This window comes from Syngnathus typhle, linkage group LG4 (genome assembly GCF_033458585.1).
Source record: "Syngnathus typhle isolate RoL2023-S1 ecotype Sweden linkage group LG4, RoL_Styp_1.0, whole genome shotgun sequence".
NCBI classification, from domain to species: Eukaryota; Metazoa; Chordata; class Actinopteri; order Syngnathiformes; family Syngnathidae; genus Syngnathus; species Syngnathus typhle.
In genome coordinates this window covers 10,828,689-10,843,421 of record NC_083741.1, presented here as the reverse complement: position 1 = coordinate 10,843,421, position 14,733 = coordinate 10,828,689, and the positions used below count along the sequence as shown (strand labels likewise).

The 14,733-nt window shown below is 39.8% G+C and overlaps 1 protein-coding gene across 1 annotated transcript; it reads left to right on the top strand.

Moving 5' to 3' along the window:
* The first annotated feature begins 313 nt into the window (after nucleotides 1-313).
* Nucleotides 314-2,906, top strand: psma4 (proteasome 20S subunit alpha 4). Its single transcript, XM_061276996.1, has 9 exons — nucleotides 314-449; nucleotides 862-887; nucleotides 965-1,007; nucleotides 1,146-1,308; nucleotides 1,396-1,473; nucleotides 1,556-1,644; nucleotides 2,238-2,368; nucleotides 2,464-2,587; nucleotides 2,679-2,906. Exons 2-9 carry the CDS (start codon nucleotides 885-887, stop codon nucleotides 2,831-2,833), a joined length of 786 nt encoding a protein of 261 aa, XP_061132980.1. The 5' UTR covers nucleotides 314-449; nucleotides 862-884; the 3' UTR covers nucleotides 2,834-2,906.
* The last annotated feature ends 11,827 nt before the right edge of the window (nucleotides 2,907-14,733 follow it).

Here is a 14,733-nt window from a genome sequence, read left to right as displayed (position 1 = left end):
TCAGGACACGCGTTCTTCTTTTTCTTCTTTTCTTAACTTGAAATTTGTGCGTCGTTATACAGTATAGCGCTGTCTTGATTGACTCGGAGATCCTTCGTTCATGTTATGATCGTTCATGATAAAAAAAAAAATGGCAGTAATTTAATAAATTAATTCCAGCAACATTTCTTTGTCATTCCTATGTTGTTATGCACATAGGTGACTGAGTAAAATAACGTTTAAATATATCGACTATGGCGCGTTTCGACGTCCGTACGAATTCGTTGGAACTCCATCGTTAACCAAGGACCTCTGGATGTCCCCCCACAGGTAGGTGGCGCTGTTTAGGCCACTGTTCCAACGTAGCGGCAACTCCGACACCGGTGCTCCACGCGAAGAAGAACCCCAAACAGAAAGTACAAGAATTCTCTTCGTTGGGTACTACAACAACTTACGCTTTTCCATCGAAGGTACTACAAACATACGTTGTCAGTAGCGTTAATAACTTTGCTTTCGACTGTGTGTCTAGAGTCTGAATGTTTGACTGTCTTCTTCGTACTCTTTTATTATGAAGTAGCATGCCAGTTAGCTTAGCTTCGATATTGCAGATTCATTCTGTTAGCTGGTTGTCACACGGAGACACGGTAGTTCATCATTGCGCTATATAAATGCGTGTCAAAAGATCAGTGAAGTCCTTACTTAGGTAAATAACAAATGTGGCGGGATTCAAAACAGTTAATAAATTGCTACAGCAATTTGTATAATGTTATTACTGATCACGTTCTCTTACCATTTTATTTGTTACTATTTGTATTCATCACTTCTCGTGACTCTGACCGTTTCTAACCTGACTTGTTCTAACCTTCAATTTCTTATCCGCAGGGTAGTTATTAGCTGACGAAGAAATGGTAAGTTACATCATTATGGTTTATATTAGTTGTTTTGTATGTTTGTCTAATAATTTCTGTTACTGCATGATGTTTAGTCTCGCAGATATGATTCCCGTACAACCATATTTTCTCCTGAAGGCAAGTGTCATTTCTTTGTGTTTGTTAATAATAGTTTTGGTGCATTGTGGTGGGTAGTAAGTTCATCCCTTGGATTTTTGCAAAGCTGCGGTGTTGAATCTGTATGATTTATTTTTCAATTAAATTTCCGCATTCAAGGCCGCCTGTATCAGGTGGAATATGCAATGGAAGCAATCGGCCATGCCGGAACGTGTCTCGGCATTCTGGCAAACGATGGGGTGCTGCTAGCAGCAGAGAGACGCAACATCCACAAACTGTTGGATGAGGTCTTTTTCTCTGAGAAGATCTACAAGCTCAATGAGTGAGTGCATGAGTTGCTCACCACTGTGAAAGTTCACGGATAAAGTGTCGGCATCGTTATTCCCATTTGTGTGTGTGCTTTTTCCAGAGACATGGCTTGTAGTGTCGCTGGTATCACATCAGATGCTAATGTGCTGACAAATGAACTGCGTCTAATTGCACAGAGGTTAGGCTTATGTTGATGGTCGCAAACGTTCCATCTCTTAAGTCTTCGACATTGTTTTCAGGCCTTTTTTCTCTCTCTTCAGGTATTTATTGCAGTACCAGGAGCCAATCCCTTGTGAGCAGTTGGTGACAGCACTGTGTGACATCAAGCAGGCTTACACCCAGTTTGGAGGTAGGAACTATGGTCAGATCTTTATGAAGACTGCATTGGGTTTGATTGGAGGGTCTGTAATCGCACAACTTGTTAATACATCTGCAAATGAACCCATGTAAATCTTAGTGGGACAACTGTAATCCCTCACATAATAGTGGTGCAATTATCAGAAATTCACCTTTTTTCCTGTGGAATTTACTCTTTGCTTACAGTCTATATAAAATGTCCTTGAATTACATCAAATATAAATAAATAAGGATTCATGTCAGAGAGTCGATTTGCATTTAGTTTTAAATGTAATGTTGGATTATGAAATGGTATTTAATTATTTTTAGGGGGTCATAGTTTGTGATATTTTCAAAGTTTGAGCTATTATAACAGGGAATTGTGAACATCTTTAAGGGTATGGGGTGTCACTTACTCCTTCTTTCCTTACCTCACACCAATACTTGCAGATTATTGTACACAGTTTCTGATTTTTAACATGCGAGTGACCCCACACATAAGGAGGGAAAATGACTAACAATTTTTGTACATGTACCTGGCATGTACACAGTATGCTCAGATAGCAGTGTCTTTATGAATAGATTTATTTTGGTTTCCATTTACAGGCAAGAGGCCGTTTGGAGTGTCGCTCTTGTACATAGGCTGGGACAAACACTACGGCTTCCAGTTGTACCAAAGTGACCCCAGTGGCAACTATGGCGGCTGGAAGGCAACATGCATCGGCAACAACAGCGCTGTAATTACTGCAAAATTTTCAACTGCCATCTGTCTCAGAACAGAAGAGTCCTTTTTGAGATTTTGTACACATCTTTCTGCATTTATATCACTCAGGCTGCAGTTTCCATGTTGAAGCAAGACTACAAAGAAGGAGAAATGACCCTCTCCTCAGCTTTGGCACTAGCCGTCAAAGTTCTAAACAAAACTATGGATGTCAGCAAGCTTTCTGCAGAGAAAGGTGAGCGCAAACCACCCACACCTAAAATATACACCATTTAAGGTTTCCCCGCAAACATTTCACATTTGGTGTGATTGCGCTCCTATTTCAGTGGAGATCGCCACCCTAACACGGGAGGACGGCAAAACAAAGATCAAGGTGCTGAAACAGAAAGAGGTAGAGGAGCTGATCAAAAAACACGAGGCTGAGGAGGCCAAGGCTGAGAAAGATAAAAAGGAAAAGGAGCAGAAGGAAAAGGATAAATGAACCATATGACATTCCATCATGTCAGAGAACCTTGTATTGTTTTGTCTTTTACATTAAAAGTTTGGAAATTGCGGTCATGTATTCTTTACTTGATAAATGTCCGAAAAAGCACCTGTTTCAATACAGGAGGACAATGTAGCTTTAGTGGAAAATGTTCCTAATCTCCATGTTGCTCAAAGCAAAATAGAAGAAGAAAATAAAATATAGTTGACTTGAAATACAAGCAGGGACGTGCGGTCAGAGGAGGCTACGCCTGCGCTGCCATCATGAAAAGGGAAAAACCAAATTCAATTGTTTTTATTATAAAGTCCTTTTCATTTCAATAATTTTGTATCATTCCGAACCAAAGCCGCTGAATTTTTATAGTTATTTTAAAGCCGAAGACGATTCGCTCGGAGGAGCCAACGTCCTGTCGAGCCTCCTCTGAGGATTACGTAATCACACGGCTGCCTATGTTGACAGGCTATGCAGTTAGACTGAACTGCTCTCTGTCTCTATGTCGCTGTTTAAGTGTTCAAAAACTATGGCTATATTAATTAATTTCCGTAGTTAAACTGGTGTATATTAGTGTTGGCAAGTGAGTGAACGATTCGTTCAAATCTTTTCAGTGAACGTCACTGGTTAACGCTTTTCAGAACACAGGTCGAATAATTTCTTTCTAATGTGTCGTGGACTCTAGTTACCACATGATGGCGATAGTGTTTAGTCATTATGTTGAAAAGGATCAGGTCCACGTTGTTGTCATGTCATTTCTGAAATATCTTTCTGCATGTAAATAGACAATGGAGAAAGACCCTTTTTAATAATTAATGCTTATATAGTGCATTTAGGAATATTAACGTGCCTCATGTAAAATCATTAGTCATTTGTAATCAAAACAATATTGCTTATTTTCAGTGTTCAAAGTTCAGCAAATTTTAAAAGATGAAAACGATGAACTGGATAGTTGACCAACTTTCTTGCCTGTAGAATGAAGTTTCCATATTCAAATGTATTAAAACCAAACCAAGTTCTCATTGTTGTTATACACATGGTATGTGCAAGTTTCACTCACATCGGCCTGTCATGTGATGAAATGAACATTTCAGTGAGTGTAAACTCTAATTTGATGTAGTAAAGCCATTAACACCTGGCATAACTCTGAGGTGACGACTTTAGTTGAAAACTTGCCTTTATTTGACGCCAATCTTTGCTTTGAGGTCTTTCACGGCCTGTAAATCAACATCACTAATTCATTAAAAGCCCGCAGGCAGTGAGGTCATGGTGTTCACATGAGCTTGAGTGGGAGGATCTTGGCATGTAGTGAGTGACCCCCTCGGTACAGACCACCCCGTCCTTTGCTATTTCAGACAGATTGTGTAAAAACATAACACTCACGCTGACTTTCATTTTTGGGAACGCTTGCTCTTTTACAGGCTCCTCTTCTTCAGGAAGACCGGCCACTGTACATGCAGATTTGAAACACGGGGCTGCCTGTTGTATTGTAAACACAGAGCCCTCCAAAAAAGTGTTGGAATGTCTGCGGGGGGGGGGAGCTGGAGAGCGAGGTCAGACAGAGGCCAAGACAGGTGGTATACATCAGAATCAAGGCTGACATCTCAGCATTAACTTATCCAAACAAGCGGCAGGCAGTATGTTGTCTCACTGGAACTGCGAGGAAGCAAAATGAAAGCGAAGGGGGAGGAATGGGGACAAGGCAGACAGGAACGAGTGGGAGTGCCCCCTCAATGCAACACGATCATCTGGCCATCTCCTATTTAGACTCGCAGGAGAAAGACACTTAGAAAACAAGGCTAAAAATGACAATTGTTGTTTTTCCCTCCTATCTTGATTCATTCGTAGATATAAATAGTTTAGGGATGACATTTATCCTGAGAGAGCACAGTGCAAGCAGGAATTTTACGACACAACAGCCAGCCATTTCCATCTTCGTTTAAGTTGCGGATGAGCTTATACACCTTTGTTCTCTATTTGATCGCGTGGCGCCAATGCGAACACACTAGCGCACAGTATGAATTGAAAGCAAGGACAAACCAGTCAAAGCATGGTTTTTATCTCAATAGTTGCACTTAATGAGGTGTAATGGTGATGTCTTTTTTTAAGTATTAAATGAGTATGCACCGCAATTTTACACTGAAATAATTCGGTTGTACTAACTGCCTCATTGGGACATCATCATTTTTACAAATACTAAAGAAACTTTGCAAAGAAAGTAAAAAAAAAAAAAAAAAAAAATGTTGTCATAGCAATAGATAATGGTGACTGAGAAACTATTATCAATAACTGTAACAGTAAACAAAACAAAGCTGTGTCTTTAAATTACAGAGTTAACTTTTCCTGTGACTCACTCATCTCATCCATGGAACATTTTAAGGTCAACAAGCAAACTTGACTTATAAACATTGGAGAGTCACTCTCAAAGTCGTTGGACCACTTGGATTGTTTTTACAAACCATGAACTGCTGCTATCTATATACATACAGACATTATGTGCAAAAAGTGGACAGTCCAAATAGATTCCATATAAGTTGTATTTATTTGAGGTCAGTCAAACTTAAAGAATTTGCGTGTTGCTCCCTCTCGGCGTGCACTTTACTGCACACTTCCCACCGTTGTACAATTCTATTCACTCAGTGGATTGTAAAGAACTGACTGACCTTACAGGGGAACGAGCCCTTATGCAGTCTTCTCATCCATGACAGTCGTTTTGCGAGCAGCCTGCAATTGCTTGAAAGACATCACTGGCTGACTTCACCATAAATGGAGCTGAATTTTTGTAAACAGTACTTACCAAGCCGTGCTCATATGGCCTGTTAAGGACAGTATATGAGGCTTGTCTTTGTGTTGGCAGGCTTTGGTGGTACTTACTCCGTGTTGGTGTAATTAACGTTTTTTTTATCTAGATTTAATATTTCTTTGGATACAAAATAGCACGACATAGTGACATTCATTCAAACTGCAATCGTGCAGGGATCTTAATGTTCTGTGGTTTTAATGTTGCAATTATAGAGCCCTCTATTCATTACATCATGGTTATATTACATTATACTCGCAATATCATGACCCTTATTGTTTCAAAACAAACGGTCTTGTAAATTATAAGGCACCATGTCCGACAAGATAATATAAAACAGTATCTTCAGTTTCTGACATTGAATTAGTAGAGGGATTTTTCATCCCTCACTGGCTTGGAGTCACCATTGGGGACTGGCTTTCCTTTCTCATAACCTAGCCTCACTCACTCACCCACCAACCTGATTTACCTTCAAATTGTGGAGGCCAACCATGACTAGGTTTGAACATAAAGTAGCTTTTTTCCACACACATTCAAAAACAGTGACTGGCAACCCATGGAACATCTCCGTCATCAAACGCCTACTCTTCTCAATTGACTTCCACTCCTCTCCCCCCAAAATCTATTTACCCTGACCTCTGCACCACATTTTTTGTCTTCGTCAATCAACCCTCAAGAAGGGATAATTATTTTGACCAAGCAGATTGGGGTGACAATTGGGCTGAAGATAGATGCCATTTTGGGCTCATAAGCCGAAGTTAAGTAAATTTAATGTAACGTGCTGGTGATGGCCTAAACCCTAATGGCTCAATAAGTAGCACTGCTGACATTGGACACAGAAATTATTGTTCAAATCCCGGTCGTGGCAGGTAGCCCACCCATGAAAATGCTACAGAAAATGAATAGATGCGCAGATACAGTACATAATTATATGAAATTCCAAGTACTATAACAAAATGGAGCACCTTTATCAGTATATTCGCTTGATGAAGTGCATGAGATCATTCAAAAAGTCTATATACTTATACAGTAAAACTAAGGTGCCAAGTGAAGCAAGACTAGGTGGTTTCATCATTTCATCAAATCTTGTGTGACTTTTCAGAGCAGAGAAAAAATATGAATCACTTTGAGTTGCATGACTGCAGCGTGCTTGCACAACTCACTGATAACAAAGACAAAAGCCCATTGACATAAGTTGATAGGAATACTTAAAGCAGTCGATGTGGACAGCCGGTCAAGGCGAATGAGTTCACAAGGTGAAGAAAGATGCATCAGAAACTTGCATGGAGATAAACCTCTGCCTCACAGTCAAGAGGTTTTGGGTTCAAATCTCGGCTCAGGCCTCCCTGTTTGGACTTTCCATGTTGTGTGGCTTTCTTCCACATTCCAAAAACATGCATTTGAGGTTAATCAAAAATTCTAACCAACAATAGAAAGAAAAAAGCTGAAGTGAGTTCTAAGTAGTGTCAAACTGGTTTGACTTTATAGAAAGGGTGAAACCATTACAGAAGCAAGGATGTCTAAAGAATGGTGTCATGACAAAATTATAAAGTGCTTGATAAGATACAGTAACACATTTTTTGGACCAATAATATGAAACGGCATGATTTTTTTCAGCATACCTAATCTGTTACAACACACTAATTTGGTCTCCACTGCTTCCAGGCTGCTTCCTTATCTACTATAACCATAAAAACTAGCAGACTTCCTTTTCACAGTTTTTTTTCTACAGTACGCTTCTTCATGCTCTACATTTGGATTGATACTCTGCCCTCCTTAAGACAACTATGTGGTTCTATATTTGTGCAAGGCGATTGTAAAAAAAACGATACATATGTTGAAATAAAAATTTTAAAGTGTCGGACAAACCCTACCCAAATTGAAATGCCAAAGTGCAGTCTTTTAAAATATTTTAGTCATCCTCGGTATACTCCTTTGGTGTTGCAAACAACTGCACAGGTTTTATTTGGGAGAGTGAATGTTTTAGGCTGACAACAGGTCCCGGGGTGCGAAACGAGGCCGGTAATGGGTGGAGCGTATATGGAGAGACAACATTTTTTTTATTTTTTGACGGAGAAGGGTGAATTGCATTACCTGCAGGCAGCCAATAGGCTGGCACTACTCTATCGCTTTCCATCACTTTCACTCCGCTGCAGCATCTGAGGCCAACTTAGCACCATTCATAATGCATGATCACCACTCCACCCCCTCCCCCTCGCTCAGGCCTGTCATGGTCCGTTCCCTCTGACAAGTCAGCCAAACTCTACTTTAGCTCCTAAGAGGATGTCAACGGTTGCATAATTTAAATGCCACCCGCTGTTTTCAAAGTTCATGTTTTATCAAAATTGCAGCAGATTGGCTTTGAGGGGGGAGTTTTATCCAAATGGAGTAGAAGAGGATGCTCCAGTTGAGACAATGGATGTGGGCGGTGACCAAAAGTTTCTCTTAGAAACTTTTTGGGGCTAACCTTAGTAACATGGACAGTCCATTTTCACCCCCAGACCTGTAACATATTTTAAACCATATATGGTCACGTGCACATGCTTTATCGTGGCCTGCATCTCCAGCTGTCGCACAGGATGGGTGAGTGGGGGTTCCCCAGCAGAGAGTTCCAATATGGAGGGCAGCATTGTCTCAAGCTTTTAGGACTTGGCTCCCGGGACTTGGCTTGTGGAACGGAAGTCTGTGGACTTGTGACCAACTCATTTGAAACACAGAAAATTATAACGAGGAGCGAAGACGATTTATGTTCTCGTTCGTCCCTTGTTAGTTATCAAGCTTTTTTTTTTTCCAGGTTTATTGATGTATTTATATTTATCCAGATTTCCCCCAAAATATAAAAGGGCCTTTGACGTTTCAAGGAAATCGTTTATGTCCAGTGGTATCTTTAAGGTTGACTGCAATTTCTGCCATGCTGCAGGTCAAATTCAAACTTTGAATTTTTCTAAACATTTCCCAATGTGGAATAATTCCTTGCACAGTCCTTTTACTTTACAGGCAAGAAACATTTTAAGGCAACAGTAACAGCTGTCATTCAAGTACAACATTCAAGTACAGGCGGAAATAAGTCAATAGCAATCAGCAGTAAAATGTGAAAAACTCTTCAAGCACACCCTAATTTTGATGAGGGATCCTCTAACGTCTCCTTTTTTAATTGTCACAAACCTGTTCATTCAACTTGTATTACAAGTGACTACTGCTAACTAATCTCAGCCATTCTTCTCTTCTCAGGTTCTTCTTTTTTCATTTAGGGCTTGTGGTGAAAAAAATACAATTAATTACATCTTTACATTTGAAAATGATGTCATCCATCATTGTGAAGCTTTCTTGGAGAAGTCTCACTGCAGGGAAATCCCACTGGACCTCTAAGATTTTCAAGCCGGTCTCTAACCAAGGTTAATATTTGATGAAATTAGTTCTGCTCACTGCTTCTGCTCTCCTACTTCTGTCTTGCAAATCCAACCACATATTTTCCCACCTTTTCATAAACAATTTGTTTGCATTCAATGTCAGTTTAAATCTAGTTGAAAAGAACATACAATTTTCACGGCGAACATATTGCTCTGTCATTTAATATCTAATAAGACTCGTGTGGAGCAGTTTTCAACGAGAATCATCTCGTGGGAAAAGTCCATACGGATTAAACATTAACATTTTGTACGTAAAGATTAATTCTCGAAACAGGACATTTGAAAGAACAATGCTACTTGAGATGGACCAAAGACTGCAAAAGTAAGAGAAAGGCTATTTTACTTTACTATTAAACAGGCAAAATGGTTTTATAATCCAAGTAGATCATTCTCTATGCTCCTCACTATACTGTAATCAATTACAAATGCCACAAAGTCAACTTTTTGGATGAGCGAGTGGAGCAAAATCCCGGTGTTTACATGGCGCGTACTGATTTAGTGTCTCTGAATGGCCTACCTAACGTCTCGCTGCTATTAAGTGCCTTGTTATTGTACATTGGATGAGAACCATGCCTTCGCTCTGTGCTGCTCCAAATGGAAGAGAAGAATGTGCGATTAACATGTTTAGTTTGGAGTCCTATGATTGATACTCTGTGCCATTAGGAGATTTACCTTGCAAAGATTTACTGAGGTGCAATGTAAATGTTAGTGTGGACTCTGTCTATCTATCTATATCAATCTATTGCTTCCAAAAATATACATAGTGTTAGCTCAATTACTATTTTTGCTTTGGACTAAAAACCCATGAGATCATCTCCCTTCAGTCTCATCTTGAGCTGGTAAAACGCAAGGAAGATTGTGGGGTGCTACCACTGGGGATTTTTTTATATATATATATACACAGAAGACATAGGATTGGACACTAAATACAAAGGGAAATGCAATTCTTGGTTGAACAAGACAGGTAAATTGTGTTCATTGTGTAACAGCGTGGCCGAGACTTGTACTGATGAGAAAATATAAACAAACTGTTAAATTAATCACGCTCTGTCAGGATCAATCATTTATCTCTGCTGAGAATGAATTCTGTGCTGTCGATGTGCGTACGCATATATCTTCATGTTAGGCGAGCACCACACAAGGGCCCAGTTTGTGTTGACAAAACTTAAATAGGCTTCATTTACTAAATCCGTCATGTAAAAAGAGCAGCTGGCTGATGACGCTATTTTTGATTTGCATCCAAGTCATTACGTCAAGTTTGGCTATGTGAAGTTGTGGAATTTAACATTAGCCTTTCAAAGTATTCGGCTGATGTTGATTAGGCAACAAACCTTTTTTAACACAGTTGTTATGAAGCGTTGTGTTTACAAGTGGGTGGCGGGTGTGTTTACATTCCACAGCTTCTGCGCAAACAACTGAACGTGTGCACATCCCGTCCGCTGAGCCCAAGTGTCCAAACATCAGTGAGATTTGCTTGAGTCTTGAGGGCCTGCAGACCCAGTCCAACGTTAATTTGTCAGTGGTGCCGCACTTCCTGCACCTGAGATTTCCTGGTAGAACATTGGCCATCCCTGTGGATGATCCGTCTCTGGATCAGATATTTGCTTCATTCAGGGAAGAGAGTAGAGTTATTTTGATTAGATCCATTGATTAGAGAAACATATTTCAACATTTTTGTTCAATTTTTAGATCCAATTTGGTCAAAACAAACCAAATTCACAAAAACTGTACAGTCATTATACAAAGAACAATATATATATATATATATTTTTTTAATGTACAGAGGGCTAGTAAAACAAGGAGAGAAATGCAAATGTGTCTATCAAGCAATCTACGGACAAATGAATTTAAACTCAAATACAAATGCAAAAATATTCTTTGGTCTCCAAATTGCTAATGTATCAGATTACTGTGGCATCTAATCTGGCCCACAGTTACATGAGCATTTCCCGGGGTAATTATGCTCCTTCCCTCCTCCTCTGCATCATTATGTTGTTTTCTCTCATTTTGTGTTTTCCCACCCACCGAACGTCCCCTAGAGAAGTCTACAGCAGTCTCACATCCCTCCAGTGTCTGCTAGCTGGGAATCTGCTGCCCTTTGCTTGAAACGGAACAACCCCCTGTGTCCTATATTACATAAATAAACAGGAAGTGGAGGCTGTTTTGCCTCGGAAGGATGTAGTGAGTGGGTTTATTTTCACCAAGTTCACAGTCATTTTATGAGATAAAGAGATGGCACAGCTCACATTTTTGTTGTGAGGATTGATTTCGGTCTTTTAAAACAGGTGACATTTATATGTACATTTTTCCCATGTTGTGGTAAATCTCAGCGGAGCTACAAATTTCCACTCGAGAAATAGATGGTCCCAGTGGATCCTATCTGCAGCATTTCCTCTTAAATAGCTCTGAGTGGTGGGAATGTTTCCAAACAAAGGAAATGCTTGAATGTTTATTATGTTCCACAAGTTACAAGATCAAGGACAAGCGCATTCCTCATTTTAATTTCTCCAAAGCCAAGAAAATGTGTTTGGGAAAGTGCTTTTATGGCAAGTTTGCAAAAAGTTTGAAACATACAATCATGTTAGTGATCCACGTTTTGTTGTTTTCTTGCCTCAGTAAAAAAAAAAAAATTGTATTCTTACCCTTTTGTTGTCAGTGTGTGTCTGAAAGGTCTCGCTAGTCAATGATAAATGGAATATATGTGTGAGTTGCTTGTTTTCTCCCCGAATGATTCATCCTAACGTGCTGAACGCAAGCACAGCTTGCTCATATTTGCTGGTTTACATCATCCGTGATGTGCAATCTCACCTGTAGTAAGGCCGTTTAATATTTCTCGAACTCCTTTCTGGCACTCTACAACTCACATCCTCGACTTCACTTCAAGTTTGTTGTTGTGTTTCCAGACTGATATAAGATACGGCATATTAAGTATTATTAAGAGGAGGCAAGTCTTAGTCAACATTGCACACTTGGTCGCCATTCTTTACCAAAAGTGTCACACTAAAGTGGAACTTATCTGATGCTAGTTTGTCATAGGCGTATGTGTCATGTAGCAAAGTGTAATGCATTGCATTAACTTCACTTTGTCGAATGTGATGATAACCTCCCTCCATTTTTTATAGCGTCTGTCCTTCTTCGTTTCACAGGTGAGCTGGGGACTAACCCAGCTGACATATGGCGAGAGGAACCCTGAATCACCCTAAACAGGTTACCAGCCAAACGAAGTATTTTTACAGACATCACTGTCTTGCATTTTACACACAGAAATAACCACCTCGGAATTTTGGTGCACAAGTCATTAATGGAGTGTGAGGTTCATTGATTTCAGGCAAAAGTCACCCTTCTTCTGTCCTTGCTGCTTGCTAGAGGTGTGACAAGTTATGCCTCGATGGCAGCCTGATAAAACGTGGCACCCAAAAGCCTTTCTTCGAATCAGCAGTCAGAGGAAGGAATCTGAGCGATCAGATTGTTTCATCTCAGAGCCTTACATGTGTCTCCTGTTCAGCTTTAATGTATTCACGAGGAAGGAGACTTATCAGCACAGCTATTGGCCCAATGTCATTAATGTGTCCCAGGCCTCCCTCGCTCCATGTTGGGGTGAAAAGCTTCAAAGTTTCCCAGGGCCTCCAAATGGATGTTTGGCCCTACCACAGAGGACGCGGGGAACACAAGCTAAGTGCTTTAGCAGCGTGTGACTCTAACTCAGTGCGACAAGCTCAGTGTGGCGTGAAGAGGAAGAGTGCTGTGTGAGGTGACTTATGGGACAATGGACCCGCTTCTCACAAATAAAACATGAGCCCTATACCGAGCTTCTCAAAATGTTCACTGTTGGCTTCTCTTACGTGTTTGGCTCGAGAGGAGGTGATAGTGGTGGTGTGGGGAGGATGGGTGTGTGTGTGGAGGGGGGGGGGGGGGGGCAACAACGTGATTTAATGCTCCTGCAGTCATTTGATAAGCCAGCGGATACAATGGAGGGCATTTATGTTACATGATTTCACTTTGTTTTTGTTGGGTTTTCTTCAAAAGGCAATGTGCTAACTACACTAGACAGGCAACTATTAATCAAAAGTTATTTATTCCTCTAAATGTATTTTTGACACTGAATCTTCCCTCTTTTATAGTAAGTTTTGAGACGCTTTCATGATTTGCTTTTACGTTTGACCAATGGAAATTTACGTATCTTAGCCTGGGTGGTAATTTAAGTAATTTCCCTTTAAGTAGTAGGGCATCTTCCTCAATAAGCATTGAAATATTCATCCAAAATGTACACCAGATCTTGTTTAAAAAGTATGACATGTATTGCTTACCAGCCACAATTTTATTGTAACTTACTAGGAAGTAATAAACAATATTGTGAAATGAATACTCCTCCGATAGTATCAAACAAAAATGAGATTTATTACTTTTGTAAATACAACATTTTTATATAGATCTTATCTCAGAGATAGACCTAATGCTGTCATGTACTTAAAAAACAACAACAATGTACTGCAATTATTATGTACATAATGCCATCTCTAAAATGTTCCTATGGTTTCTATTGTGGAGGTCTTGAGCGTGCAAAGCGCTAGAGCCAACAAACCACAGACTTTTGCCCTCAATGACGTCAACTGGCTCATCAAAATGTGAGTGAAAAGGCGCATAAATAAAACATATAGTAAGTGCACCGAGTGCACAAACATAAAACAACATTTACCCAAGGTCGCTGACAAAAAAAAAGTTTCAGCACTTTACTGATGCCTTTTAAACACTCGTCCTAAACACTCTGTACATGAGATAAAGATAGCACTGATTCATTTTTCTTAATAGTGTACATTATCTCAATAGACTAGCAGAAAGAAGACAGTGGAAAATTTCATCCAACACAAAATTTAGAGAATATGTGTGTAATATGTGATGTATTAAAAAAAAAAAAATAGTATTCACATGTATTACGGACCATTGCCATTGTTGCGTCATATGAAAATATCATGGTTGGAGAAACAGTGAACGTTTAAAAGGTATTTAAAAGTTTGTCTTTGCAAATGAGAACATGTTTCCACATACTGGCTGATACGGTGCAACACCAGGGCGAGGGGGTGCTAACCCACGGTCAGAAATCTATCTAGACACGGTTCAACCCCTCTAGCATTTTATTTGATATTCTCAAATATAGTTATTAATTAAGTAATTAATTTCCTCAGCTCCTCTATGTATCGGCGCAGGTCCCCTTTAGCCCTGGGAGAGAAAAAAAAAATCCAGGAGCCATGGCTGCATACTGGCCAGCCGCCATGCTGTTTTTTGTCCACTGCCACGGACAAGCCAACTCGATTGAGTAGCATTTGAAGTCTTTATCATTAAAGGTGCTAAAAGACACACACGCGCACACGCACATTCATACAATATAGTCATATCGAATTGCCAATGTTCAAAAGAGTCGTGTTGTGATTTTACTGTCAAATTTATAAAATGAGATCATTTTATTATGTAAAACGCACCAGTCGGCTTCAACTTTTTATTCGTCTTACTTGCCTTGGTGGCCTTGGTTCACGTTAAAACTTCCACCATGTAAAAGTTGTACTTGCTGAATAAATTAATGATCGTGCTGCAGCAGATTGAATTTTTCATACGCTGCGAGTGTTGCTGCAATGACAAACAGAGCGTAATAGATGTCGTTCCCTCCCATTTTTAAACAATACAGCTGCCAGCTGCAGACC

Coding starts and splice junctions, on each gene's coding strand:
- psma4 (XM_061276996.1), top strand. Junction 1,474..1,555: donor CTGCGTCTAATTGCACAGAG/GTTAGGCTTATG, acceptor CTCTCTCTTCAG/GTATTTATTGCAGTACCAGG. Junction 2,369..2,463: donor GCATCGGCAACAACAGCGCT/GTAATTACTGCA, acceptor TATATCACTCAG/GCTGCAGTTTCCATGTTGAA.